Source organism: Myiozetetes cayanensis, unplaced genomic scaffold, assembly GCF_022539395.1.
Source record: "Myiozetetes cayanensis isolate MyiCay16 unplaced genomic scaffold, myiCay2020 scf40, whole genome shotgun sequence".
In the NCBI taxonomy this organism is placed as follows: domain Eukaryota; kingdom Metazoa; phylum Chordata; class Aves; order Passeriformes; family Tyrannidae; genus Myiozetetes; species Myiozetetes cayanensis.
In genome coordinates this window covers 1,297,236-1,321,645 of record NW_026087632.1, presented here as the reverse complement: position 1 = coordinate 1,321,645, position 24,410 = coordinate 1,297,236, and the positions used below count along the sequence as shown (strand labels likewise).

Genomic DNA, 24,410 nt, shown 5'->3' with positions numbered 1-24,410 from the left:
CCCTGTAATTCCATGGGAGAAGATCCATGGTAGGCAAGTGTCCCCTTGCAAGCCCCATGGAAGAGAAAACCTTCAGAGCCTGAGTAACCCCCAACCTCCGGTCTTAGCCCAAGAGGGGGTAGGCCCAGCCCTGGAAACCGACACAGAGTTAAAGAGAGATGAAGGAATTCCAGCTACAACGAGAGTACTGCAGAGTTATTGAGGAGATCTGGAGCTCCAAAAACGGAGAATGAGACTGCTTTTCCTCCTTAGAATAATAAGATAGGGGAAGAAGTATTTTCTGTAAATACATAGCACTTTTACTTAAGTAGAATAGTTGTAGATATAATTCTTTAATTTTAACTTGTTAGTAATAAATGTTTATACTGTTTTTTCCCAGATCCAGTCTATTTTATCTGCATAAACCTTCTCTCAAGTAATAAAAATTGTGGGGGAGAGTGAAAGCAAACTGACCCAGAGCAAAACCACGACAGTGAGGAGCCACCCAGGTTTCTCCCCTGCATCTCTGAGTCGAGTTAGTCTTGTAATCCTGAAGCAGAAAAGGGTAGTTCTTGTCCCTGTGGGTTGACGGGTGATGGGAGGGAACGGGGACAGTTGGCTCCTTCTGGGCTAAGCTTCTTTGCTCAGGGTGGAGTTCCTGGACTCTGATTCCTCCACCCGCTGGTGCTTTCTGAAAGCAGAGGGGGATAGCTCAGGGATGCTCCAGGGCAGAGACCTTGTGGGGGTGCAGAAATGCCCTGGGGCATCCCCTGCCCTCGTGTCCCACTGCCGCTGTGTGGGGCAGAAGGGGACTCACCTGCGTCTCCACACGGCAAGCAGCAGCAGGGCAGCTACGGCCGCGGCTCCCAGCAGCCCGGCCAGGAGCGCTGTGATGAGCAGCAGCTGCGAGTTCCCTGCGGAATAGAAGGAGGGGCTGGCACGGCCTTGGCGGGCTTTGCTCCGTGCCCCAGGGCGGGGCGGCTCGGGCGCCCCATGCCGTCCCCGCGGGTGGCACCTACCCCAGGGGACGAGGAGGCTGCGGGTGCCCAGGCTGCGGTGGCGCACGCGGCAGGCGTAGCTGTGCCCGTCCTGGGGGGCCACGGCCAGGACGCTGCGGAGCTGGTAGGTGAGGTCAGCGTTGGGCAGGACGGGGCCGGTGCTGAGCTGCGGGCCCGGAGGCACCTCCTGGCCATCCCTGAGCCAGGCCACGCTGATGGGCCGGGGGTAGAAGGCGGTGACATGGCAGACCAGCAGCAGCTGCTGTGGGCTGGGCGTGCGGGCAAAGACCGTGACCACGGGCAGCTCTGGGGGATGGGAGCAAAGGGAAGCCCTGGTTGGGCAGGGCTTGGCCCCAGGGCTTTGGGGTGGCCGTGGCAGGGTCAGGGTGGTCTCACCTTGTCTCTCCAGAGCTGCCCTCCCTGAGCTCAGTAACCTCTCCATGTCATTCACGCAGCTCTCGTTGAAGATGACCTCGACCAGCTCACTGAGGGCGGTGTAGTTCTTGAGTAAGGCAAGGACATACCGGGACAGGTCGGTGTCCTGGGAGAGGGTCCAGGTATTGTTGTCTGAGTCAAAGCTGAGGAAATCCTGCCCGTTGTAGGCCACATAGACGAAGGCCCGAGAGGTCCTGTTGGGGTAGAGCTCACAGCCTGCCATGCACTGAACCACAAAGGGGTCTGGAGGGGCAGAGAGAGAGAGAGAGGTTGCATGAGGGGCTGGGATTGCCTTGCTGTGGACATGATCAGTGTCCAGCACTTGCCAGATCCTTCCCCAGTACCCAGCTGCTGTTCAGAGAGGGGAGGCAGTGAAGACTGGATACTCACAGGGCACATCCCTCTGCATGGCCCCTTCATTGATCAGGTGGCTGAACTGCTGCAAGTAGATCTTGAGCATGTTCTCAATGGTGTCCCAGTCCATGCGGGGCAGGGCTTGACGCACCCAGGGATGGTAGAGGTGGATGGACCAGGTGTGCTTATCAAGAGAACCAAGTTCGATGTCTTCCAGCAGGCCCAGCCCCTCTGTCTCCACAAAGGAGGTGTTTTGGAAGGTGGAGGTGTGGAGCAGCCGGAGAGTGACGGTGCCTACACGAGACAGGGGTTGGCAGGGAGAAGATGGGAGTGGGAGGAGAGGGACAGGGAAAGTGGAGAGGCTGCTGGGCAGGTCCTTGAGGTTGCAGTGATCTGTGGGCCCCCCTAGGCCCCTACAGCCTTGGCAGCCCCGGTTCCCACCCCTGCACCCACCCCAGGTGGCTGCATCCCTGCCGAGGAGGAGGTGTGAAGCCAGGGAACGAGGAGGGGTGAGGAAGCAAGAGCCAAAAGTGGATGGGGAGCAGGAAGCCTCTTGCCCAGGGAGTCCCACGGGGCCATGGGAGCAGCTGTGGATGAGCCAAGGCTCCCACTTACCCTCCAGAGTTGCCCATGTGCCAGAGAGGAGGAAGAGGTAGAGCAGGAGGAGGAGGAGGCAGCAGCAGCGAGGGGGCTGCATGGTGCCAGCAGTGAGGCCCAGAGTGTGCAGCAGTGGGTGCAGCAGCAGCAGCAGGACGAGGCTGTGTGAGATGAGGCTGGAGATGTCTCAGGCTGGCTCTGCCTGGGCAGCTGTGCTGGTGCTCATGGCCCTGGCAGCCAATGGGGCTGGCCCTGAGGTTTAGGGGAGGGCTCTGAAGTTCCCCCTTGGGGTGGGCTGGGGCAGCCTGGGTATGACTGTGAGTGTTGGGGGAATTTGCTTGTGAGCAAGGTCAGCCCACTGCACGCAGGGGTGATCCCTTAGGGCCAAGGCAGCAGCTGGACAATTAGGGTGGTGTGGGTGAACTGAGCCCTCTTTTCAGGGGCTGCATCCACTGCCCTGATGCCGTAGCCTGGACTGCCAGTTGTGCCTGGCATGTGTCGCCCTGCCCAGAACAGACACCACCATCCACTCTGCACTGCCAGCTGGGTTCACACCAACGGGGCTGCCTTTCCCTCAGGGCAGGCGAAGCCCCTTCCCACCTCATGGCTTCATTCTGGGCTCTCTGTGCCCCAAGGCTGTGTGCCCATCCCATGGCTCTTTGTCACCTCCCAGTCATACTGATGGGCCACACCAACGACTGTGGCCGTGGACAGCTCAGTGATGGAGAAGAGCTGATGGTGACATTCGCTGGCCACTCAGCACTGCTGACCTGATTCAATGGGAAAGGGACTCCCCAGGTTGAGGTGATGAGCAGTTCCAGTCTGGACCAGAGCTGTGAAGTCAGGGATGGGTGCAGGCAGAGCTGGATGAAGCAGCTCCTCCAGGAACTCCATTTGGAGTGCAGAAGGCCAATGGTCTTGAGCAGCTGCAGTGTGTTGGTCCCCAAGGGAAGTGATGGGCTGCAGGGCCTGGAAGGGATTGTTTCCCATTGACAGTCATCAGAATCGTGGAGCAGTGGCACTTGGCCAGGCAGGATCCTCAAGCTGGGATGGGGATGGGACCATGATACCCTCAGCCTGATGCCCATTCCAGAGAGTTTCAGTGGATGAGCAGCTTCCCCCTTTCCATGGAGCTGTATCCATGCCTTGGGACCTGGGAGCTGTTTCTTTGCTTCCGTGCACACGAGTGTCAGGGAAACCCAACTCTGGCCTGAATGCTCTCAGGAGAGGGCCTGGGGATGGCCTGCAGCCTGGCACTCCCCTTTCCTTCTCACCAGCTTTGGTAGGGAACCCTGTCCCCCTGCTGAAGAGTCCCCTGTGCATGGGAACAGGAACGGTGGGAGCCGTTCCCCTGCTCTGGCCCCACTGGCACCAGTGTCTGGTGCTGGAGGGATATTGGGGTGACCAGAGCCAGTCTCACCCCCCGTGTCCCTGATCCACTGCTGCTCCCTCACCTGCAGTTTCTGTTCCCATTTCCTGGAGGGAGCCCAAGTTGAGGGCAAAGGCAGAGCTGAAACCACATTTGAGGGGAAGTCTGAGATGGGGTGCCCTGATAACAACCAAACACAACCAGAGCAGAGGTGTGTGCCCACCCTGGTGTGTGACCCCTCCAAGCACAACTGGATCCCGGTGTCACTGCTCCATGTCTCCATTTTTGGTGTCTCCAGCTGTGGGGACACGGGGAAGGCCCATGTGGTGCTGCTGCAGGCTGAGGTCCAGCCCCTTGTGACACTGAGTCAGTCCTGGGGACACAAGGACACCAACCCCCTTCCCTTCCATGGAGCTGTCCCAGAGAGAAGTAGGGATGCTGTGGTGGCCTGGCAGGCCCAGAAATGGCACCACCTTCCCCAGCAGCGTCACCCAGGGGATGTTCAGCTCTGCCACCACAAAATCCACATCCCTTCCTTTGAATCCACCAGTGCTGGGCCCAGAGGGGAGTGTTTGGCTGGTGGGATGGCAAAGCACAGCCCTGGGGCAGCCAGGGAGGGAAGGGGCAGAGGGGCTTTGGTACACGCTGTGCTGTGAGGCGACCACTTGTCCCCATGGTCCCCTCTAAGATGAGTGTTGGGGACTTCTTGCTGAGCAGCTGAGGGGTCACTCTCAGCCCTCTGAGGGGCCATTCTCAGCCCTCTGTCCTGGGCAGGTGACACTGTTGGTGCCTGGGTCACTGGTAGGACAGGAGCAGGCACTTGCTTTGTGCTGGTGGTCACAGTGTGTTCAGGCCCCTCTGAATTTTCTCCAGATGTCTCCCACTGTTGCAGGGGATCAGAAGTACTGCTTTAGCCCTTCCTCTTCTCTACTGAATGTACTTGTCCTCCTGGTTTTGATTTAGTTTGGTTGGTTGGTTTTTCCCCCCCTTTCTTTCTTGCTCACAACTTCTTCATCCTTCACACTGTCACTTTGTCTGGTCAGAGAATAACCCAAGGGGACAGGGGGCTCTTGATCCACACAGACCATTGGTCCTCGCTGTCCTCTCAGGTGACCATGGTCCTCAGTCACACCTCAGGTGATTGTTGTTCCTTGCAGTGCCCCCTGAGGTGAAGGCTGTAACCCCCCGAGGCCAGGGCTGTGCCTGGGTGGGTGCTGGTGGGGTGGGCAGGGATGCAGTGCCCCCGGGTGCTGGCCTGAGCTGGGTGGGTGGGCAGCAGCACTCGGTGGGCTGGGCTGAGGTGTCTGAAGAGCCCTGTCCAAATGCCTGGGTGGGGGATGTTGTTGCAGGGTCTCTTGGGGGGCTGTGAGCACACACTTGCAGACACCTCCTTGGTGCCAGGTGTTTGTGGCTGTGTTACCGTAGGGTCTCTTGGGAGCTCATTCCCACAAACACCTTTCCTGCACAGCTTTGCTCACCAGCTGCACCTGCTTTCCAGCTTTGGTGGGAGAGCTTCATCCTGCCCCATCCCCTGAGTGCTGCAGGGGCTTCCACTCTGCTTGGGACAGCAATTGCCCCATTTGCTCCCAGAGGGAGCCCTGCCTGCACCTGAGGGTTTCATCTGTGTGTCCCAACTCCTCCAGGGCTGGGAGAGGCTTGGTGTCACCCGTCATGCAGCAAGGCCCTTGAGCCCTGCAGTGCCAGCAGGTGACTCTGGCTGCCAGGAAAATTCAGTCCTGCCACCAGCATCGTGGTTTGCAGGGTCTGGCCAAGGCAGAACGAAGCCCAGCAGAGCTGTGGTGGATATGGCCCCAGGCCAGTGGGATATTCTGGCTCACAGGTGGCTGCCAGACTGATCTGGGGAAATTTTGCAGTGGAACCAAAGCTTTGGAAGCTGCGTGTTCAAGTTGATTGGGAGCATGAACTAAACACCTTCCTGTGTCTGTCTGACCTGCGCTGTCTCAATGGGACAGGGGCTTCCTTTTCCTCCTTTATTAGAAGCCTTGGGGGCACTTCACCCCCATGTGCACAGTTCCTCATTTCCCTGCCATAGGTAAGAACATGTTCATGTGTGCACAGGCACACCTGCACTTTTTCTTCCCCCTTGCCCTGGTGTTGCCTGCAATTGGTGCAGATAATTCCGTGGTGCTCCAGCTTCCATTTGCAGCTGATCAAAACCTGCCCCAAGCCCACCCAGCTCCTGAGGAAAGGCAAGTGATCTTAGTGAAAATATGAATGTTGTATTTTGTTTTTGTTATACACTTCTACAGCTCCCACATATTACAGTTCTGTTAATTCTTGTGGAACAGTTCAGTCTCAGAACAAATGTTTCTGGAATATGGTTAATAAAGACATTTTTAAGAAAAAAAAAATCTAGAAAATGAAAGTAGAAGGATTCAGTTTTCCACCTTCTGAAAAAAGTGTTATTGTACCAGAAGTGGGAGAAATGGCCACTGGGCACTTAGGGGCCCTAGAGCCTCAGTGGGTGCATAAGGCAGTGCCACAAGTGAGGAGGTCTCAGCCCTGCATCTGTGTCTGCTTAGCAAATGCAGGTGAGTGAGGAGCCACCCAGGTTTCTCCCCTGCATCTCTGAGTCGAGTTAGTCTTGTAATCCTGAAGCAGAAAAGGGTAGTTCTTGTCCCTGTGGGTTGACGGGTGATGGGAGGGAACGGGGACAGTTGGCTCCTTCTGGGCTAAGCTTCTTTGCTCAGGGTGGAGTTCCTGGACTCTGATTGCTCCATCCTGTGGTGCTTTCTGAAAGCAGAGGGGGAGAGCTCAGGGATGCTCCAGGGCAGAGACGTTGTGGGGGTGCAGAAATGCCCTGGGGCATCCCCTGCCCTCGTGTCCCACTGCCGCTGTGTGGGGCAGAAGGGGACTCACCTGCGTCTCCACACGGCAAGCAGCAGCAGGGCAGCTACGGCCGCGGCTCCCAGCAGCCCGGCCAGGAGCGCTGTGATGAGCAGCAGCTGCGAGTTCCCTGCGGAATAGAAGGAGGGGCTGGCACGGCCTTGGCGGGCTTTGCTCCGTGCCCCAGGGCGGGGCGGCTCGGGCGCCCCATGCCGTCCCCGCGGGTGGCACCTACCCCAGGGGACGAGGAGGCTGCGGGTGCCCAGGCTGCGGTGGCGCACGCGGCAGGCGTAGCTGTGCCCGTCCTGGGGGGCCACGGCCAGGACGCTGCGGAGCTGGTAGGTGAGGTCAGCGTTGGGCAGGACGGGGCCGGTGCTGAGCTGCGGGCCCGGAGGCACCTCCTGGCCATCCCTGAGCCAGGCCACGCTGATGGGCCGGGGGTAGAAGGCGGTGACATGGCAGACCAGCAGCAGCTGCTGTGGGCTGGGCGTGCGGGCAAAGACCGTGACCACGGGCAGCTCTGGGGGATGGGAGCAAAGGGAAGCCCTGGTTGGGCAGGGCTTGGCCCCAGGGCTTTGGGGTGGCCGTGGCAGGGTCAGGGTGGTCTCACCTTGTCTCTCCAGAGCTGCCCTTGCTGATCTCTGTAACCTCTCCATGGCATCGACGCAGGTATCGTTCAAGAAGACCTCCAGCACCTCACCAAGGGTCGTATGGTTCTTGAGGACAGCCAGGACATGCCGGGACAGGTCGGTGTCCTGGGAGGGGGTCCAGGTATCATTGTCTGAGTCAAAGCTGAGGAAATCCTGCCCATTGTAGCCTACATAGGCGAAGGTCCGAGAGGTCCTGTTGGGGTAGAGCTCACAGCCTGCCCTGCACTGAACCACAAAGGGGTCTGGAGGGGCAGAGAGGAGAGAGAGGTTGCATGAGGGGCTGGGATTGCCTTGCTGTGGACATGATCAGTGTCCCCTGTACAGTGCCAGCACTTGTCAGATCCTTCCCCAGTACCCAGCTGCTGTTCAGAGAGGGGAGGCAGTGAAGACTGGATACTCACAGGGCACATCCCTCTGCATGGCCCCTTCACTGATCAGGTGTCTGAACTTCAGCAAATAGATCTTGAGCATGTTGTCAATGGTGTCCCAGTCACTGTGGGGCAGGGCTTGACGTACCCAGGGCTGGTGGAAGTGGATGGACCAGGTGTGCTTATCAAGAGAACCAAGTTCGATGTCTTCCAGCAGGCCCAGCCCCTCCGTCTCCACAAAGGAGGTGTTTTGGAAGGTGGAGGTCTGGAGCAGTCGGAAAGTGACGGTCCCTACATGAGACAGGGGTTGGCAGGGAGAAGATGGGAGTGGGAGGAGAGGGACAGGGAAAGTGGAGAGGCTGCTGAGCAGGTCCTTGAGGTTGCAGTGATCTGTGGGCCCCCTAGGCCTCCCTGCCGAGGAGGAGGTGTGGAGCCAGGGAACGAGGAGGGGTGAGGAAGCAAGAGCCAAAAGTGGATGGGGAGCAGGAAGCCTCTTGCCCAGGGAGTCCCACGGGGCCATGGGAGCAGCTGTGGATGAGCCAAGGCTCCCACTTACCCTCCAGAGTTGCCCATGTGCCAGAGAGGAGGAAGAGGTAGAGCAGGAGGAGGAGGCAGCAGCAGCGAGGGGGCTGCATGGTGCCAGCAGTGAGGCCCAGAGTGTGCAGCAGTGGGTGCAGCAGCAGGACGAGGCTGTGTGAGATGAGGCTGGAGATGTCTCAGGCTGGCTCTGCCTGGGCAGCTGTGCTGGTGCTCATGGCCCTGGCAGCCAATGGGGCTGGCCCTGAGGTTTAGGGGAGGGCTCTGAAGTTCCCCCTTGGGGTGGGCTGGGGCAGCCTGGGTATGACTGTGAGTGTTGGGGGAATTTGCTTGTGAGCAAGGTCAGCCCACTGCACGCAGGGGTGATCCCTTAGGGCCAAGGCAGCAGCTGGACAATTAGGGTGGTGTGGGTGAACTGAGCCCTCTTTTCAGGGGCTGCATCCACTGCCCTGATGCCGTAGCCTGGACTGCCAGTTGTGCCTGGCATGTGTCGCCCTGCCCAGAACAGACACCACCATCCACTCTGCACTGCCAGCTGGGTTCACACCAACGGGGCTGCCTTTCCCTCAGGGCAGGTGAAGCCCCTTCCCACCTCATGGCTTCATTCTGGGCTCTCTGTGCCCCAAGGCTGTGTGCCCATCCCATGCCTCTTTGTCACCTGCCAACCACACCACAGCCAGGCCTCACTGATGGGCTGTGGCTGCAGAAGCTGGTGATGTGGCAAACCTGCAGGAGAAGAGCAGGCCTGCAGCCTGGCACTTCCCTTTCCTTTGTACCAGCTTTGGTAGGGAACCCTGTCCCCCTGCTGAAGAGTCCCCTGTGCATGGGAACAGGAACGGTGGGAGCCATTCCCCTGCTCTGGCCCCACTGGCACCAGTGTCCGGTGCTGGATCAATGAAAGGCCTAACAAATGCAAAAAATGCACTATTTTTTTTCAAGATACTTCAGTGCAAGATTGCTTTGGCCAATTTGACACTTGAAACCCACCTTGGCTTAAAGCTTTTCCTGCAAGTACATACAACAAGAAGCCAAATTCAATGTTTTACTCTCCCAATATGTAACTGTGAATTAAAGCCACATAATTGCAACCTCGCCTATCAGAATCCTTACAAATGCAGAAAAATGCTTTTTGCATCAAAATTTATCACAGTTTAGGGCTTGAGTTAATGATAATCTCTTCTGAACTGGAAAGGCTTTGAGGACTTGCCTGTGGTATTTAAGCACAAGAGAGAATGCCAAGCAGCTGCGATTCTGGCTGGGGATGGAGAGAAGCAGACCTTGTCTGTGCAAAATGGGGGCAGAGAGATGGGCTGTGACCTCGGAGGCAAGTCTCTGTCTCCATGATGCTCCACTGGCTGCTGAGGGTGTGCAGCAAAGCACCTGACAGCCCTGCTGGTGCAGGCTGAGCTCTGCCTGCTCTCTGTGTGGGTTGTATCTGTCCTCAACCTGGCACACAGTGGATTCCAGATGAGGAACGGGACCATCCTGGGGCAAAAATGAGCTTTTGCTTTACCTGTTCGACTGTGTTTACTTCAACCCAGCAGTTTTCTCACCTTGACCCTTCTGATCCTCCTCCTTTTTCTCAAGTCGAGGAGTGAGTTTCACCAGGAGGTGGCCCTCCTTGAGCAGCTGCAAACAGCTGCCAGCTTTCTGAGAGCTCCTACAGCTCTGTCAAGCAGTGAGCTGATTTGCAACCAGTAAAGCAGAGTAAAAAGAAGGCATGTTTGTTTTGTCTGAACGGATGGCTGGAGAAACACTACTCACGTGTCCAGGTGAGATCTTGGTGTTCATCTTGGGAAGTCTGCAGACTGGGATATGTTGAAGCCACATTCTTCCCATTCCTGGTGGCAGAGGGCTCCAAATTGTCGCACAGAGGACCCAGAGGGCAGTGTCTTCTGCAGGAGGTTTTGCCCCTTTAACTTGTGTTCACGGGGACTTTCATTTTGGCAGGGTTGTGATTAAGGTAAGCCAGGATGGAAAGTATATGGGAGGACACCTGTATGCAATTGCATGTTTGAAGAACCTTTTTAACTGGGGAAGTTTGAGTATCCAACTTCATGAAATTCCCTTCATGGGTGGCTTTTCCCTCCCAGAGCAACACACGAGCTGTACAGTGCCTCGTAGTGCCACAGGGTAAATTGCTAAGCACTTTAAAGGGGTTTGCAACTGCACTGCTAAATTGCCCTAAAAACAAAGTGCCTCTCCTGCCAGCAGGGTTGAGAGTGGGGCTCTCATCCCAACCTCAGTATCCATTCCTGCCCAGCTGAATGTCTCTCCACATGGTCTTGACATTCAAGTGCCCCCTCGATATTTCCCAGGAATCTGGTGCTGTCCTGGGAACCATCCTTTCTCCTCAAGGCCTTCCAGGAGATCATCAGTAAGCTTCCCCCTTAACTCCCCTGCTACCATCCTACCACGGGGCTCCAGCTGTGCCTCCTCACCTCTCCTAACCAGCGTAGAGGGGCTGACAAAATTGTTTGAGATAACATTGCAGACACAAATATTGTTGCAGACAAATGCAGGGAGGTTCGTTAGAGGTTGTTTGTTTGTTTGTTTTTTCCAACTGCATGGACAGCCCTGAAGAGAGGAGAAGTGGCCAACGTGGTGCAGAGAAACCCAAAACTGTTTGTCCCTGCCTCCCCTTGCCCTCGTGTCTGCATTGATCCTGAAACGAGTCTGGAAGCATTTTAGGAAAAGTGCAGTGAAAACAGGGCTGCCAATGCTATGCTCAGTCAAGAATGCGACGTTCTTGAAGTGGTAAAATGCCTGCTGGTTTGTTCTGTCCCTGGGAGGGCTTTAGGAGCTCGGTTTTGCCCTTTTCTGACTGTACTTTGATTTGCTGGGACGGTGTGAAGTGGGAGCCTCTCCTCCAGCACAACCCTTCATCGGGGTGGGAGAGAAGCAGCACAGCCCCCAGATAACAAAAACACACTGAAGGAGTTGCAGAGCAGTGCTCTGGGAATTGGGTTATTGCCAGAGAAACAAGTTAAATAGGAAAAAAAATAAAAAAAAAGAGAGAAAGGATGTAGGTGCTCTCGGGGTATTTGGGGTGCAGTCCCTCAGATCCATTTTGGTAAAAATGAACCAGTTAAAAGACCAGTTGTGAACTGAGATTGTGATTCAGTGCCATTTCTTTCTGGTTTTGAAAACTCCAAAGAGCCATCTGAGCAGTTTGTTTCTCTTTCCATATTTCTAAACAGATGCAAGGTAAGAATGACTCATTGGTTAAAAATAAAGCCAAGCCTCTTATCTTTTTATATCCCTAAGTAGAAAGTGGGATGTGCTGCATTAATCAAGCCATGATTGGAAGTCCTGTGTAGGCTGGGTGTACTGAAGAGGGAGAACTGATAAAGCCCTCCTTTCTCTCTCAGTTTTCCCTGTCTCAGGAAAGGAAGAAACAGAAACCTTTGATTAAAAAACTGTTTACAGGGAGCATCTTTGGTAGGCTCTTACTTTCTATGTACACATGGAATCAAATTGTGATTCACCAAGACTCCCTTGAGACAGTCCTAACTTTGTGGGTGCCTAGTGCAGAGCAGTAGAACAACAAAGGCCCTAAATATTTTGTATGGCCCCTAAATATTTTCTACTGTTGTCTGTACCTCACCATGCCTGTGCTCAGGTCCTGTGTCTAAGTTATGTCCCATTAAGCTTTTATTTTTTGGCCATACTGGTCACAGCCTGATGCCAAGAGCTGTCAGAGTTAATAGACATTGCAAAGGAGCAGGAGGAGCTGCCAGACTCTCTGTCATCTGCCTCACCACGACATCACAACTGCACTCATATCCCACCCACCAGCTCAGCCCAGGGGGTCCTGCTGCCAGGATTTGCCTGTTCCACGGTAAATCATTGCAAGCCTTCTAATTATCTGGGGGAAGCCCAGAATGAGCACTGACTCTCTGTTGCCTTTTCTCCCCCTTCCCTCAGTGCTGTGCCACTCTCAACCACGAGCACAGAGCATTGAGATTAGAGTAGCTTTGGGGAGAATCCTTTGTGGCCCTTCCTGCATGGGGTGAGGGGATGTTTGTGTGTTGGGAACCCTTCATTGTCACCCAATGTCCCATAAACCATTCTGGAAACCATAAGCACTAAGGTTTGAAAAATGTCTGCTTGAAATAATGAGAGTTTTTGTTGATGTGTATTCCACGGGGACCAGGATACCTCCCTGAGGAGGAGGGATGGAAATATTTCCAAGCATGGCTCGCTTAATGCATCACTTGGGATTGGGGCCAGGCTTGTCTCTACATGGAGGGTGAAGCCAAAATATGGACAAATACACACTTTGCTGAAGTCTGGAGCTATTTAAAACTCAACTGATCGTTTCTGCTGGGAAAAAAAAAAATATAGGTTTGGAGGAATCTGCTTTTGAAGTGATCCATTATGATCTCCCAAGCCACTGCTGCTTCTGATGAGGCAGAAATGAGCTCTAAATATGACTGCCCGGATGTTTCTAACTGAGCAAAAGTAAGTTTAAAATTTTGAAGAGCCTTCTTATTTACTTTGCTCAGTCACACTTTCTTCACTGATGTGGAAGGTGGGTTTGTTTGAGCTGCACTTTCAATTTTTGGCAGGTGCCAGCAGACAGGAATAATGGGGTTTTACTGCTGACAACCCTCTTGGCAAAGGACAAGTTTCTTACTCCCAGTTCAGGACTTCTACTGGTTCAGGGCTCTGCTGTGCAGTGTGGATGGCAGTGCTCAATAGTGGTTTGAATGTTTGTAGGGAGGGCAAGGGGATAAACTGCAAAATTAAATTCTGATTTAAAAACTAGAAGGGAAAGAAATTTTAAAAGAAAAAAAAATCAAGCCAAACAACCAAACAACCAAACAACAACACACACACACAAAAAAAACCCAAACAAAAACCCCCAAACAAACTAAACAAACCAAACAACCAACCCCCAAAACTGCCATAACAGCCCCATAAAACAAACCATACTCTGATTTTCAAAGGAAATTTGAGAGGTTGCCTGAACTAGAAGCTATTGAGGGACATAAAGTAGTCAAGTAAAAAGCAATTTCAGGTAATCTCTGACCAATCCTGCTGGTATGAAGTAATTCAGTGTCTTGGTTAATGCAGCAGATGATGAACAGAGGCAGCTGGAACAGACCATGATCATTTCAGCTAATTCTATTATGGAAAGGGGAACAAGAGGCCTAATCTCCAGCAGGAGAGGAAGGGCAGCTGAGGGGACTCTTCTGTCCCCATAAGCACCTCCAGAACTTTATTGGGATGCCCTAATGAAGCAGAGGAGCTCAAGACCAGGGGGAAAGTGTCAGCTTTGTGCCGTGCATCCATAACCTGAGCATCAGCTGAGGATGGAGCCACAGCAGGACAGAAATCTCTGAGATCAGTTAAAAATGGGAGCCACACAGAGCTGTGATAACTGGGCACCTCGTGGCAGACACTTCCATCTGGTGAGCAGTTCTTAGTGTAGGCTGGGAGGACAATCTGACACGCACGTTTCTGGGCCAACAGGCACATGGGAAAAGACCTGGGCCTCAGCTTAGCCCCATGAAACCTCTTGTTTCCTCCTGCCAAATGCCTGCAAAACCTCCAGAGACAGAAAGGCAAACCGATTTGTGGGTGAGTTTTGACATGCATGCATGAGAGGGACTAAGAAATACTGCCTCCCAGAGAGGAAGTGACGGAATGGTGCTTGCTTTGTTTCGGATTTCAAGAGAAGGCAAGGAAATAGGAGGATGTTTGCAATTGTCAGGCCTGATTGAAAGCCCAGAGCCACGCTGCACCACCTGCCTGGGGGAGCCAGAGAGAGGTGGTGAAATAATCCAACCGCTTGGTGAGGCCCAGAACGATCTGACCTCGTGGTCATCACCTCATTCCTCTCCTCCTCTCTCTGTATGCACATACCTATGTTTATACACAAAATGTGTGTATAAAAATACTGAACGTCTAACCTCTCAAATTTCCTACCAAATTAATAAAATCTCCCTGTTTGGGTGGGTTATCCTGCAGTTCCCACTTGTTTTGTGAAACAGCTCTTGCTGGTGGGCATGGCAGGCAGAAATCTGAGACACCAAGGTACTGGTACCTTTGGGGACTGACACCAGCAAAACAGCTGCTAATGAGCTCCAGGGGAAAGCCTTTATTGTAAAATAAATCAACTGATGGATATTACAAACTGAAAAGATTAAAACCTACCTGATCTGTGAAACTTTTATCCCTCGCTCAAATAATGGTCCTTGTACGCCCATGAAACCTTCTCACCAGTATCAGCTTATCAGCAGCTGGCTGCAAACCAGGCACAGACTCCTCAGGGGCTGGAGGGGCTCTTTGAACAGGTATTCAGCTCTGATCCAGCCATACCCTGCAGCCCTACTAATGACCTTGAGGGAGGACAAGGCCTAAATACTAATAATCAGGGATTCCTAGGTCGTGGGTTTCTCCCAGATGGTCATTAATCCCCCGAAAATGTGTACCGGCCTCAGTTGTTAATGCCTAATTAACCCCATAATGGCAACGTCTCTGCCATAGCTACAAGCTTTCTATTCCCCTTTAAATGCACCCAAGACTCCCAGCGCTGCCCAAAGAAGGCAGGAGCTTTCCAAGAGGCACAGCAGCCTATCAATGACACCCCAATTACTGGGAAAAAAAAGATCCCTGTGGAGTATAGACATGTCAGATGACACCTTGTACAGCTGCAGAAAATTCCTCAGCCATTAAAAATCTGCCGATCCCAGGGCTGTGTGTGCATTCCACATCCCTGTGCCAGTGCTCCCGTGGAAGTCACAATGCAGGGGAGGGCTGTCAACCCCGGGAACGTTTCTTGCAAAATACACTTTCCCAGGGCTTCCTTCATGCTCTAACAATCAGAGCAGCAAAGAGCAACTGTGACTAAGCAGTTAATAAAGTTGTTTTCTTTTCACTAGCAGTGGGTGACTCAAGTCTTAACCCCCCGCACCCACGATGACTGTTGAGGATTACCAAATCCTTCTGGCTATGGCACACAGCGCAAGCTTCACATCATCTCTTTTTTCAGCCCCATGGAGGGCTCTTTTGAGCCCCATTTTAAGAGACAAGGAGCTGAAGCAAAGGAGGGACTTTAATCCTCCCTCGTTTTGCATGCCGAGGTCAAATAATCTGGGAGGATGCAGGTGACCCTCCCACGAGCCCTCCCACGGGGGAGACACCCCCTGCACCTGTGGCAGCGAGGTGGTAAGCTTTTCACCTGATGCCAGCTCCTCCAGACCTGCTTGGTAAGTTTTCCTGTCCTAGGCAGTTTCTCCAGTGATGCCTGCCTTATTCCTGGTCTGCAAAAACAAGTTATCACCTTTCCCCCGCTGCTTTCCATGGTCGTTCAGCAGAGTGGGAAGGGCATTTCCCTCCACCTACTTGCTGCTTGGAGCAAATAGATTTAGATAAGAAGGGAGAGCTGTCTCTCTGTCACTTGTTTCCTACTAATAGCCTGAACTTAGTTAATTCTGGCCTGAATTCTGGAAGCTCATCCATCCTGGCCGAATTACACATCTCTTTATCGCCGTCTCTGTTTCATTATTTCTTGTCCCCTTGAAGTCTCTCTGAGAGCTGCAGGGCTGATGGTCCTTGCTCACACGGTCTGCCTGCAGCACGATCCTGGAGCTGAGTGGATGCAGGAACTGTTTCAGTCGTGCTTGTAAAATTAAATAGTCAGCTCAGAATTGGCCAAGAGGTAATAATTTCTCTCTTGAAGATAAAATCTTATGCACCGTTCCTATTTCTCCCTCCAGTATAGAATTTGGGGTAAACGTCCTAAAAACATCCAGAGAGTTATTCTGGCCAGCTTGATCCCTAACTGGGTTTTCCAGGCATATTTTGAAGGTAGAATAAGAAGCTCTTAAACTCTGTGTTCAAGGCCACAGCAACTTTCAAGACAATCTTGATACATCACAGAGAGAAGGGTCAGGAATCCACGTGGATCCCATTAATCCTTTGCCAGCACTATTTACCTCAGCCCCTTTTTTGGTGGTTTTGGGTGTTTTTTTCTTTCTTTGTTTTTTGCTTTGGTTTGGAGTTTTTTTCAGTTCAAGAGGAATAGCAGCTCTATCAACTGTAATTTCTACACAGATGGATTTGAATAGCAAAGCTGAAAACTGAAGAGATCTCTCTCTTACAGCCTCCTTTTTTCCCTCCCCCTCCAGCCAGAGTGATCTGAGCATTTGTGCTGATTCATCGGCTGATTCAGCTCCTTTGCTTGGAAATTTTGTTGCAGATGAGAGAGGTCACCTTAAGTAAACTGTCAGATTCCCTCTGATGAAAAAGCTGAGAATGGAGAGAATAGCTCCCTTCAGGGACTAGGATTTGCTTTCTTTCGTCCTATTTGTCTTTTGATGACGTGGGGGTTTATTTTGATTTTTGCTTTGCTTGTTTCGGGTTTTTCAATTTCTTTTGACAATCTGTGCGTAGAGGCTTCAACTAAAGAGAAATACACACACTACTGAGCAATACCATGTTGAATTTTAATCCCCACAGCTGTGATAGATAGGGACAGAACACTCAACATGCTATTGCAATCTACATTAAGTGTGTTGGTCTCGAGTTTGTCTCGAGTTTGCTGCGGTTGTTGTGTAAAAGAGAAGGGAGAAACTTCTCCTAAAAACCCCTTCTGGTATTTCCAAGGTAATCATGCACTTTCTTTTTTACTCCAGAATGAGTTTTAATACTTGAAAAAGAATGGTTTGGTTTTGGGGTTTTTTTTTCTAAGATAGGCTACATATACTGATAGGCTCCATATACTGAATGAGGATTAAAAGTTCATTTTCACCTGGCCACGAATTTTCCCTGATCCAATTGTTCATCTTATTTATATGAGCTTCAGTGCAACAGTAACCAGGTTTGGAAATGATCTAGCTAAAGCTCAAACAAATTCAAGTCTCTCAGCTGTACCTGAACCCCACCTGAGGGCAAAATATCCATGCTGATCCCTCCCATTCTGATGCAGAAGAGCTGGATACCACCATTTTAAGGAATTTTTGATAAAATGCTGTGGTGGGTTGCCCTTGGCTGGATGCCAGGTGCCCACCCAGCCACTCCATCCCTGCCCTTCCCAGCTGGAAAGGTGTTATGCTCTGGATTAAGCTATAAACTGCCCAGAGCAGTTACATTTCTTTATTTAAGACTTTTTAAAAGCCTTTTGCTTCCTTATAACCTCTAATTAGTGTCTGGACAAAGAGTCACATGCTCTTCTCTAAGAGAAATTCTATTTTATTTAGTGAGAAAAATAAGATACTTAGGCAAAAGGTTTTTCACAGGAGTAAAATACAACCAAGGAAAAAGCATTTCACTGAAACATTCAGCACAAAGACCCAAGGAAAAAGCATTTCACTGAAACGTTCAGCACAAAGACCCATCCCACAGGAAACACCCACTAAAACAATCCATATACCAGCTTTAGTAAAACACAGTTCATTGGTTTTAAGTTACCCACAAGAGAAGGAAAAGAGCAAAAGAAAGCAACAGCTTAAAGGGGGTAAAGAAAGAGAGAAGAGAGAGAGAAGGAGAGAGAGGAAAGGAAAAAAGAGCCCTTGGGTTTAAATTTCACACATTTTATAGTTTCAAAAATTCCACCCCTTTTCAGATTAGTTTAATATATTCATTTTTGCCTAAAAAGGCTTCTTTTCTCCAAAAAGGGGCCTTCCCCTCCTCCTGATCGAAAATGTCCCGTGGGTTGAGATCAGGCACTTCACTAAAGCAGAAGTGAGAGTTTGTGGGTGCACAAGCTCAGAGGAAAACAACAAGGTTTATTCTCTGCTCCCCATGAGTGTATGAACATTGCCTTGGTTGCTCCTCCTGCCATTGCCCCCCTGCCTGCTCCGTGTTCCTGTGCTGAAATGGCTTTTCCTTTTTGATAATCCTCCCAGGAAAGCTCTGGCTCTTTGAGTAATTTCTCATCCCTTTGTCTCCTGCTTAATAACCTCCACGCCTTCTCTTTCTTCTGTGCTCTTGTCTCAGGTCTGGTCATGCTCACCTTCAGTTGGAAAGGCCCCCAGGCTAGGGAGTATGTGGAAATATGCATGATTAAATCCCATTACTCTAAAGAAATTACAGTTAATAACATTCTTAAGAAGCCAGACAAGTGTGTATTGAATCAGTGATGCTATAGGGTGCAGAAAGACTTAAAATACAATGGTTTTGCCTTTAAAATATCACTCTCAAATGAAGCTTTTGTCCCAAACTGGATAAATTCCTTATAATCTTCTGTTTGCTTTTCTTCTAAAATACAAATAAGTATCTCTGCTTGTGGAAAGCTACTACATCAGAGTCTTTAAAACAGAAGAACACTGTAAAATTTGCTTGAAACAATAAAATGTAAGTGCCATGTTTGGGATAAAATGGTTGGGTCAAAAGCCATACCCACACACAACTGACACCATCATCCATCTAAGGCAGCCTACCTGTTACAGTCAGTATTTCCTCAGTTATTGGCAGCACAGATGTAACCATCTGAGAGAAGAGCATTAAGCCATGAGTCAAAAATTTTAGCAAAACACTTGGAAGGCCCCTGGTGTGCTGGAAAACAAAGTTTGTTCTCATCATGCTTGGTGAGGATTCACCTCAGTGACTTCACTGTCATAAAGTACCTGGCACCCACAAACTTTTTTTCCTGGGAGGTTTTTTTTTTTTAATGACTAAATACTTGGAGGGATGATTTGTCACCTGAGCACCCAATTAAACACATTTATAGCAATGCAAGACCCACTGGCTTTCAACAAAGTGGGTGTGGAGGCTTCTCTGCTTCAGTGCAGCTGTTGCTCACCGGTCAGGTCCTCCCACTCTGCTGAGCCCTCTCTGTTCACCTGCTTTCCCTCTGTGATGACAGCTTGCAGCTTCTGTGTCCAGGCATCCAGCTCCAGGGCTTGTCCTCTCTGATGTTTGCTTTCCCACCTTCCAGCACTATCGATTTCCCAGCAGCTTCGGGGGGATGTGTCCTGGCAGCTGGGCTGGCTGGGCTCAGGGAGACAGGACAGCTTCAAATAGTTGGGAAAGCAGGTACAACAGAAAGGGGGTTGAGCTGGAATAAACAAAGGAGCTCTGGCACTGGCAACGAGGATATCAACTACAGCCTTCTTTGCCTCAGTCTTTAATATCAAAACTAGTTGTCCTCAGGATACCCAGCCCCCAGAGCTAGAAGCTGGGGATGGGGGCTGAGTGAAGCTCCCATAAGATGGTTAGTGACCTACTGTGCCAGTCAGTGTCTATGAGCCACATGGGATCCACCCTGGAGTAACGAGGCAAGCGGTGAAAGAACTTGCCAAACCACTCTCAGTCATCTACCAGCAGCCCTGGTTAACTGCAGAAGTTCAAGGTGCTCAGTTACAAAGGGAAACAGGTGAGATCCCACCACCAGCTGCTGGTTCTTGGGCCCCTCAATCCACAGTCTTCTCTCTCTTTTTTCCTAATGTATCATCAGCACAATGAAGAGGGCACAGAAGGCAGTGTGAGAATTGGCTGCCACGTCACATAGAGAGACAATCCAGCTCCCAGGACCGCAGAAGCTTTGAAAACACAGCTCAGACCACGTGCTCAAGGCCAAAAAGGTCTGACTGCAGAGAGCACGACCAGCAATTCCCCCTGTGCTGCCCAAGCAAAGCGCTGAGAGCGTATTCCATAATATCCTGGTGGTGTGTGGCTGCGGTGATCCTGCAGGAAAATGTTGCCTCTCTGGCCCAGCTACTCCTGCTGATCCAGTGACAACAGAAAACCTGCAGAAAATAAGTGTTCCCTGAGATATTTATATATATATATATAGCCTGGTATGGTCACAAAGATGTTGTCATGCAGTGAAGGGTTTGAAGTGGGAACATGAGGAGTGTAAACACGCACGAGAAAGAATTATGGCAGGAGTTGAACTGAGGGCTTTGATGACAAAGCTCAGGGGAAAGAGGTTGTGGTCAGCAGTGAGTCCTGGATGTAAAGGTGGGGTTGGGCCTTTTAAAGGGTTACTGGACAGGCAAGCAGCACGAGGGAATGGCAGGAAAAAAAATTCAATAGAAGAGAAATTCAATCCCTCAAGTACAGCTATACAGGTCGATCTCACCAGAAACATCACCTCTCTGCCAGGTGTGGAGAAGGAGGAAAGGGCAACCTGCTCATCTGGTTCTCAAAACACTCTGGTTTCACTCATTCTTTGTTTATGCAGACTGTAAATAGTTTAATACAGACTCTTGAAGTAGGGGAATGAGGAGGCCATGTTATAAAGTCTCACTGAGATGTCTCCAAGGGTACCTCACAGATCTGTTTTCTAATTGATTTTCTTCTCTGACCTCAGTCTCAGTTGTTCTTGCTGGAAAATTGCCCTGTAACCAGAGCCTGCTACAGAACTAGGTGGAAAAGCTGCAGAGAATCATCCCTTTCTCATGCTGTTTATTTGACCAGCATCTGGGGACACATGAAGTGTCACCACACTGAATCACAGGCATAGACAAATCTGTAACAGGGCTGTGCAGGTCTGTCCACAGACAGCTTTAGGGAGCTTGGGGCTGACAATGGATTTGTGTGCTTACAGAAGCAGGAAAAAATGACTCCTCATTTCACCTCACAAGTGTTCTATTTGCATATGGAAAGTTCTGGCACGTGGCAAGCCCCTGGAATAAGTACAGCTCATGTTCCCATTTTTTTGTATTTTGTCCTAACCTTGCATATGAAAGACATAGGGTTTATATTTTTTTCAATCAGTTTATCTCCTTCTACCTCATCCTTCAACATTTCCTTCAGGGTGATGTTGAATCAGGAATATCTTCAGCATGGAAACCAATCTCAGCTCTCTTTTAATAAATACAACATCATAGAGACTTCAATCTTCTGCTCAGTACCTTACGAGCCAGCAGAACAACTCAATTAATTACAGTTCCTGTGTATATTAGTTTGTTAGTGCGTATGAATCCTCTAACAGTAGAACTCCTCCTGTCTTTGCTTCACCTTCCAAGCCTTGGGTGGGCAATCCATTCTCCTTTCTCCTTCCTACGCTGCCACTGTAGTATTTTCCTTCTGTTCCGCTGGTGCTGCAGCATCAGAACAAGCCACAGGCCTGTGAGTAATTCAGTTAGGGGATATCCTGGCTTTACCCTGCTGGAAAGAAGCTGTGCAGAACAAGATAAAGGAATTAAGTGTGCCAGGCCCAGGATAATGCTCTTTGCTGTTAGGTGAACAGGCTGGCTGGCAGGAGCTGCCGAAGCCCCATGAGCTGGGAGCCCCCAGCCTGGCGTGCCCCTTGGCTGGTGGCCAGGGCTCAGCTCTGTGCAGGGGGGCAGAGTGGCTGATCCAGGGGCCAGTTTGGGGTGGTGGGGGCAGCAGGTTTCTGCACAGTGCTGAGTGGAAGGAAATTTCACAGCTGGGCAATTCTGCCTGGTTGTGGGGGAGCAGCAAAGTGGGAGGTGTTCATTCCCCAGAGAGCCTGGGAGTACCTGAGCCAAGCTGTGGGAGACCAGACCTTCCACTGGGATGTTGGACTCCTCCCAAGAGGCCTTCTGTTCATGGGGGCTGCTCTCAGATGAACACAGGAGAGGCTGTCAGGGCAGCCTGTGCCCCAGAGATCCTCCCTCTGTCAAAACACAGAGCACCCAGAATGCAGAAGCATTCCCAGAAGTTAATATATACTTCTGTGTGAAAGGGGTTACACTTCACAGCTGTTCCATGGCCATCCATATGGATGTCAAGCTATATAAATAGTAGTTATCTATATCAAACATTCAAATAATCATTACCTAGTTTTGCTACCTGGAGACTTTCACACAAACACCAAGCACACAGTTCAGGGTGGCTTTTTTACCTGCAGTTTGTGTTCCTGACAAGGATATGACTCACCTTTTCCACAAAAGATGAAATGTACCTACCAGCCACTCTCAGAAACAAATTTCCTCTGTGATAAGAGGGGCTCTTTCGTGCTCCTGAAGAAGAACAACCCCTTCCCTGCACAGGTGCCTTACATGGACGTGGGATGTGCAGGACATGCTGTGAAGAGCTCAAGAGCTGCTCTCCCAGGGGCAAAACCCCAGCCCTCCAGTGACAGTCCATTTGAGGGGGTGATGCCATAAAAGAAGCTACACTGAGTTACACAATTTCCTTCAGACTGGTTTAGTTTTTCGTGAAATGTAACTCATGCTTTGGCCATTCTATAGTTTTTCCTGACAGAAGAAGACAGCAAAAGTCTATTTTTTGCTGTTTTCTATTTTTTGTTTATAGTTTTGCTAACAGTTTTCTTTTTTTATGTGTTTTAGGCACCCCATTATCATATGGAGACATATAAAACTGCAGTAACTACTGAATGTGCCCCATGAAGGTCTAGTTCCTTAAATGGCTGCATTTAACAAGGGGAAATTAAATTGATATGAGCAGTGAGAAGTGAAGCATTTTATTATGTTTTATTATCTTTTAATTGTGGATTTTATAACAATGAAAATGCTGCCTATGTCAACATGTTAGAGTTATCTCTTTTTATGCATCAGATGTTTTTCTAGTCTCTTGGTGTTGCCTATTATTATTATTATTATTATTATTATTATTATTATAATATTTTGGGTTTGGGTTGGTGGGGCTTTTTTGTTAGTTTTGGTTTGGTTCTTATAGCAGGTGTTTTTAATAAGTTCTGGCAGTGTTATCTGGTGATCAGAACAGAGGGACAGACATCACAGGGTAAGGATGAAATCTATTTATTTCTAACCAGATGCATAAAATAGAAACCTAATGTTACAATCTTAACCCCCCACAGTAATATTTCCAGGTGCTAAAGTTGAGCCCTGCCTCAGTGGCCAGCTGCTGACATTGGTCCCTACGCTACATTTTGCTTCTTCAAAGCGTTTTAATAGGAATAAATAACAGGAATTTATATAGGGATTCCCGCTATTAGTAAATAATACAGGAATTTCAACAAATATTGGTGAAATCTGTGAATTCCCAAACTGTGCAAGTGGAAATAATATTCTCCAGTACCTCTTCCCAAACTGCAGTAACTTTTCTTTGCTGCCAGCCTGCACAGCCTCTCCAGCCCTCTGCTTTTCCTTTACTTAAACCTGACGGACTTGTCACGTAGGGGCCCCTGTATTTATGTAACAGAGGAAATTACCAAAGAGCTGAGACCTACCATGAAGTATTTAGCTGATTAGCTTGCAAATTAATGAAATTAATACCACAGAATGCCACAGTTAGGTTTTGGTTTCTTGCTTCCCCCTCCCATGTTTTTCCTTAATTTAATCTAGGAAGCTGGCGCTGAGAAATGCTTAGAAGAGGGCAAAAGGAGCAGAGAAGGACTAACAAGCCTTGATGTGCTGCTGAGCAGTGCCATGGGACAGGAATGCATCAGAAGAAGATGTCATTTACAGGTTGGTTTCCCTGGTGGGGGAAAAAAAATACCCTGTTTTAAATTTATTCATCACCTACAGAGTGGCATTAGGACCTTCAAAACAGATCAAATCCTGGCCCAGGTGCCACAGAAGTGTGCTTGGCTGGAAGGAGAGAGAAACTTTTGAAAGTGACTTTTCACATGAGCCTTGCCTTGAATCAGAAGCAGATCTGATGCACTCCCCAGAGGCTCGCCCTTATATTGGTTAAAGTGGCATTGCCGGGGAGATGTTCCAGCAGTCAGGAGATCATCTGACTGCAGAAGTGCTGCCTCACCCTTCCTCCCAGCTTAGCTCTCCAGCAAAAAGGGTGGAGGAGGAGGTGCCAGCAGCGTGCTGGGACTCTGGCCCGTTGCAGGGGTTGCAGAGGTGATGCTCAAAGGCATCCAGGCTGCTGTGTCCCATCGGTGTGAGGAGAACACCCTCTCTTGGGGCCAGAACTCCGACCCACTGATTTCACCCACGTCACGTCACCATGGAGTGATTCAGCAGACTCCAGAGACTCCATGCCTGCTGCATGTCACAGTGCAGCCAAGAGCAGGCTCTGGCTGCCTTATTCCAGAGCTCATGAGAAGAGGAGAAATACACAAACTTCTTTTCTCACACTGGTGGAAGTAGAAATATTTCTTTCTTCTACAGAGAAAAGCAAAATCAGTCCCTGCTGCATTTCTGTGTGCCTACATAAGCTGTATTAATCCCCTGCAGGTGGCCTTTGGAACCTGTGACTCTTTCATGCTTTAGTAAGAAAATGAAGATGGAAAAAAAGAAAAAGAAGCAACATTGCAACGATCCACTTGCTTAAACTGGTACACCCCAGTGTGCAGACTCATGGTTTGCTTCAGTTTAAAGGTGTGCCTAAATGATTTATTTAAAATTAAACAGGCTTGGTTTAAAGCCAAGTAAGTGTGTGTTACTCCATCAAAAGAGAGTAACAGCAGCTCATT

General features: G+C 50.2%; 2 protein-coding genes and 1 long non-coding RNA gene across 4 annotated transcripts; 1 reads left to right on the top strand and 2 right to left on the bottom strand.

Moving 5' to 3' along the window:
• Positions 1-609: 609 nt before the first annotated feature.
• LOC126647742 (T-cell surface glycoprotein CD1b-3-like) lies at positions 610-2,463 on the bottom strand. Its single transcript, XM_050330263.1, has 6 exons — positions 2,382-2,463; positions 1,803-2,060; positions 1,374-1,655; positions 999-1,283; positions 797-893; positions 610-670 (listed from the first exon to the last, which is right to left on the bottom strand). Exons 1-6 carry the CDS (start codon positions 2,461-2,463, stop codon positions 610-612), a joined length of 1,065 nt encoding a protein of 354 aa, XP_050186220.1.
• LOC126647746 (uncharacterized) lies at positions 1,078-23,413 on the top strand. Of its 2 annotated transcripts, none has more exons than XR_007630670.1 (3): positions 1,078-1,101; positions 7,249-7,325; positions 23,326-23,413. It is a non-coding gene; the product is annotated as an uncharacterized LOC126647746 (long non-coding RNA). The 2 variants fall into 2 exon arrangements; XR_007630669.1 differs by lacking the exon at positions 1,078-1,101 and adding an exon at positions 6,894-6,917.
• LOC126647744 (antigen-presenting glycoprotein CD1d-like) lies at positions 6,426-8,232 on the bottom strand. Its single transcript, XM_050330265.1, has 6 exons — positions 8,154-8,232; positions 7,631-7,888; positions 7,190-7,471; positions 6,815-7,099; positions 6,613-6,709; positions 6,426-6,486 (listed from the first exon to the last, which is right to left on the bottom strand). The coding sequence occupies exons 1-6, from the start codon at positions 8,230-8,232 to the stop codon at positions 6,426-6,428; spliced, it is 1,062 nt and encodes a 353-aa protein (XP_050186222.1).
• Positions 23,414-24,410: the final 997 nt, after the last annotated feature.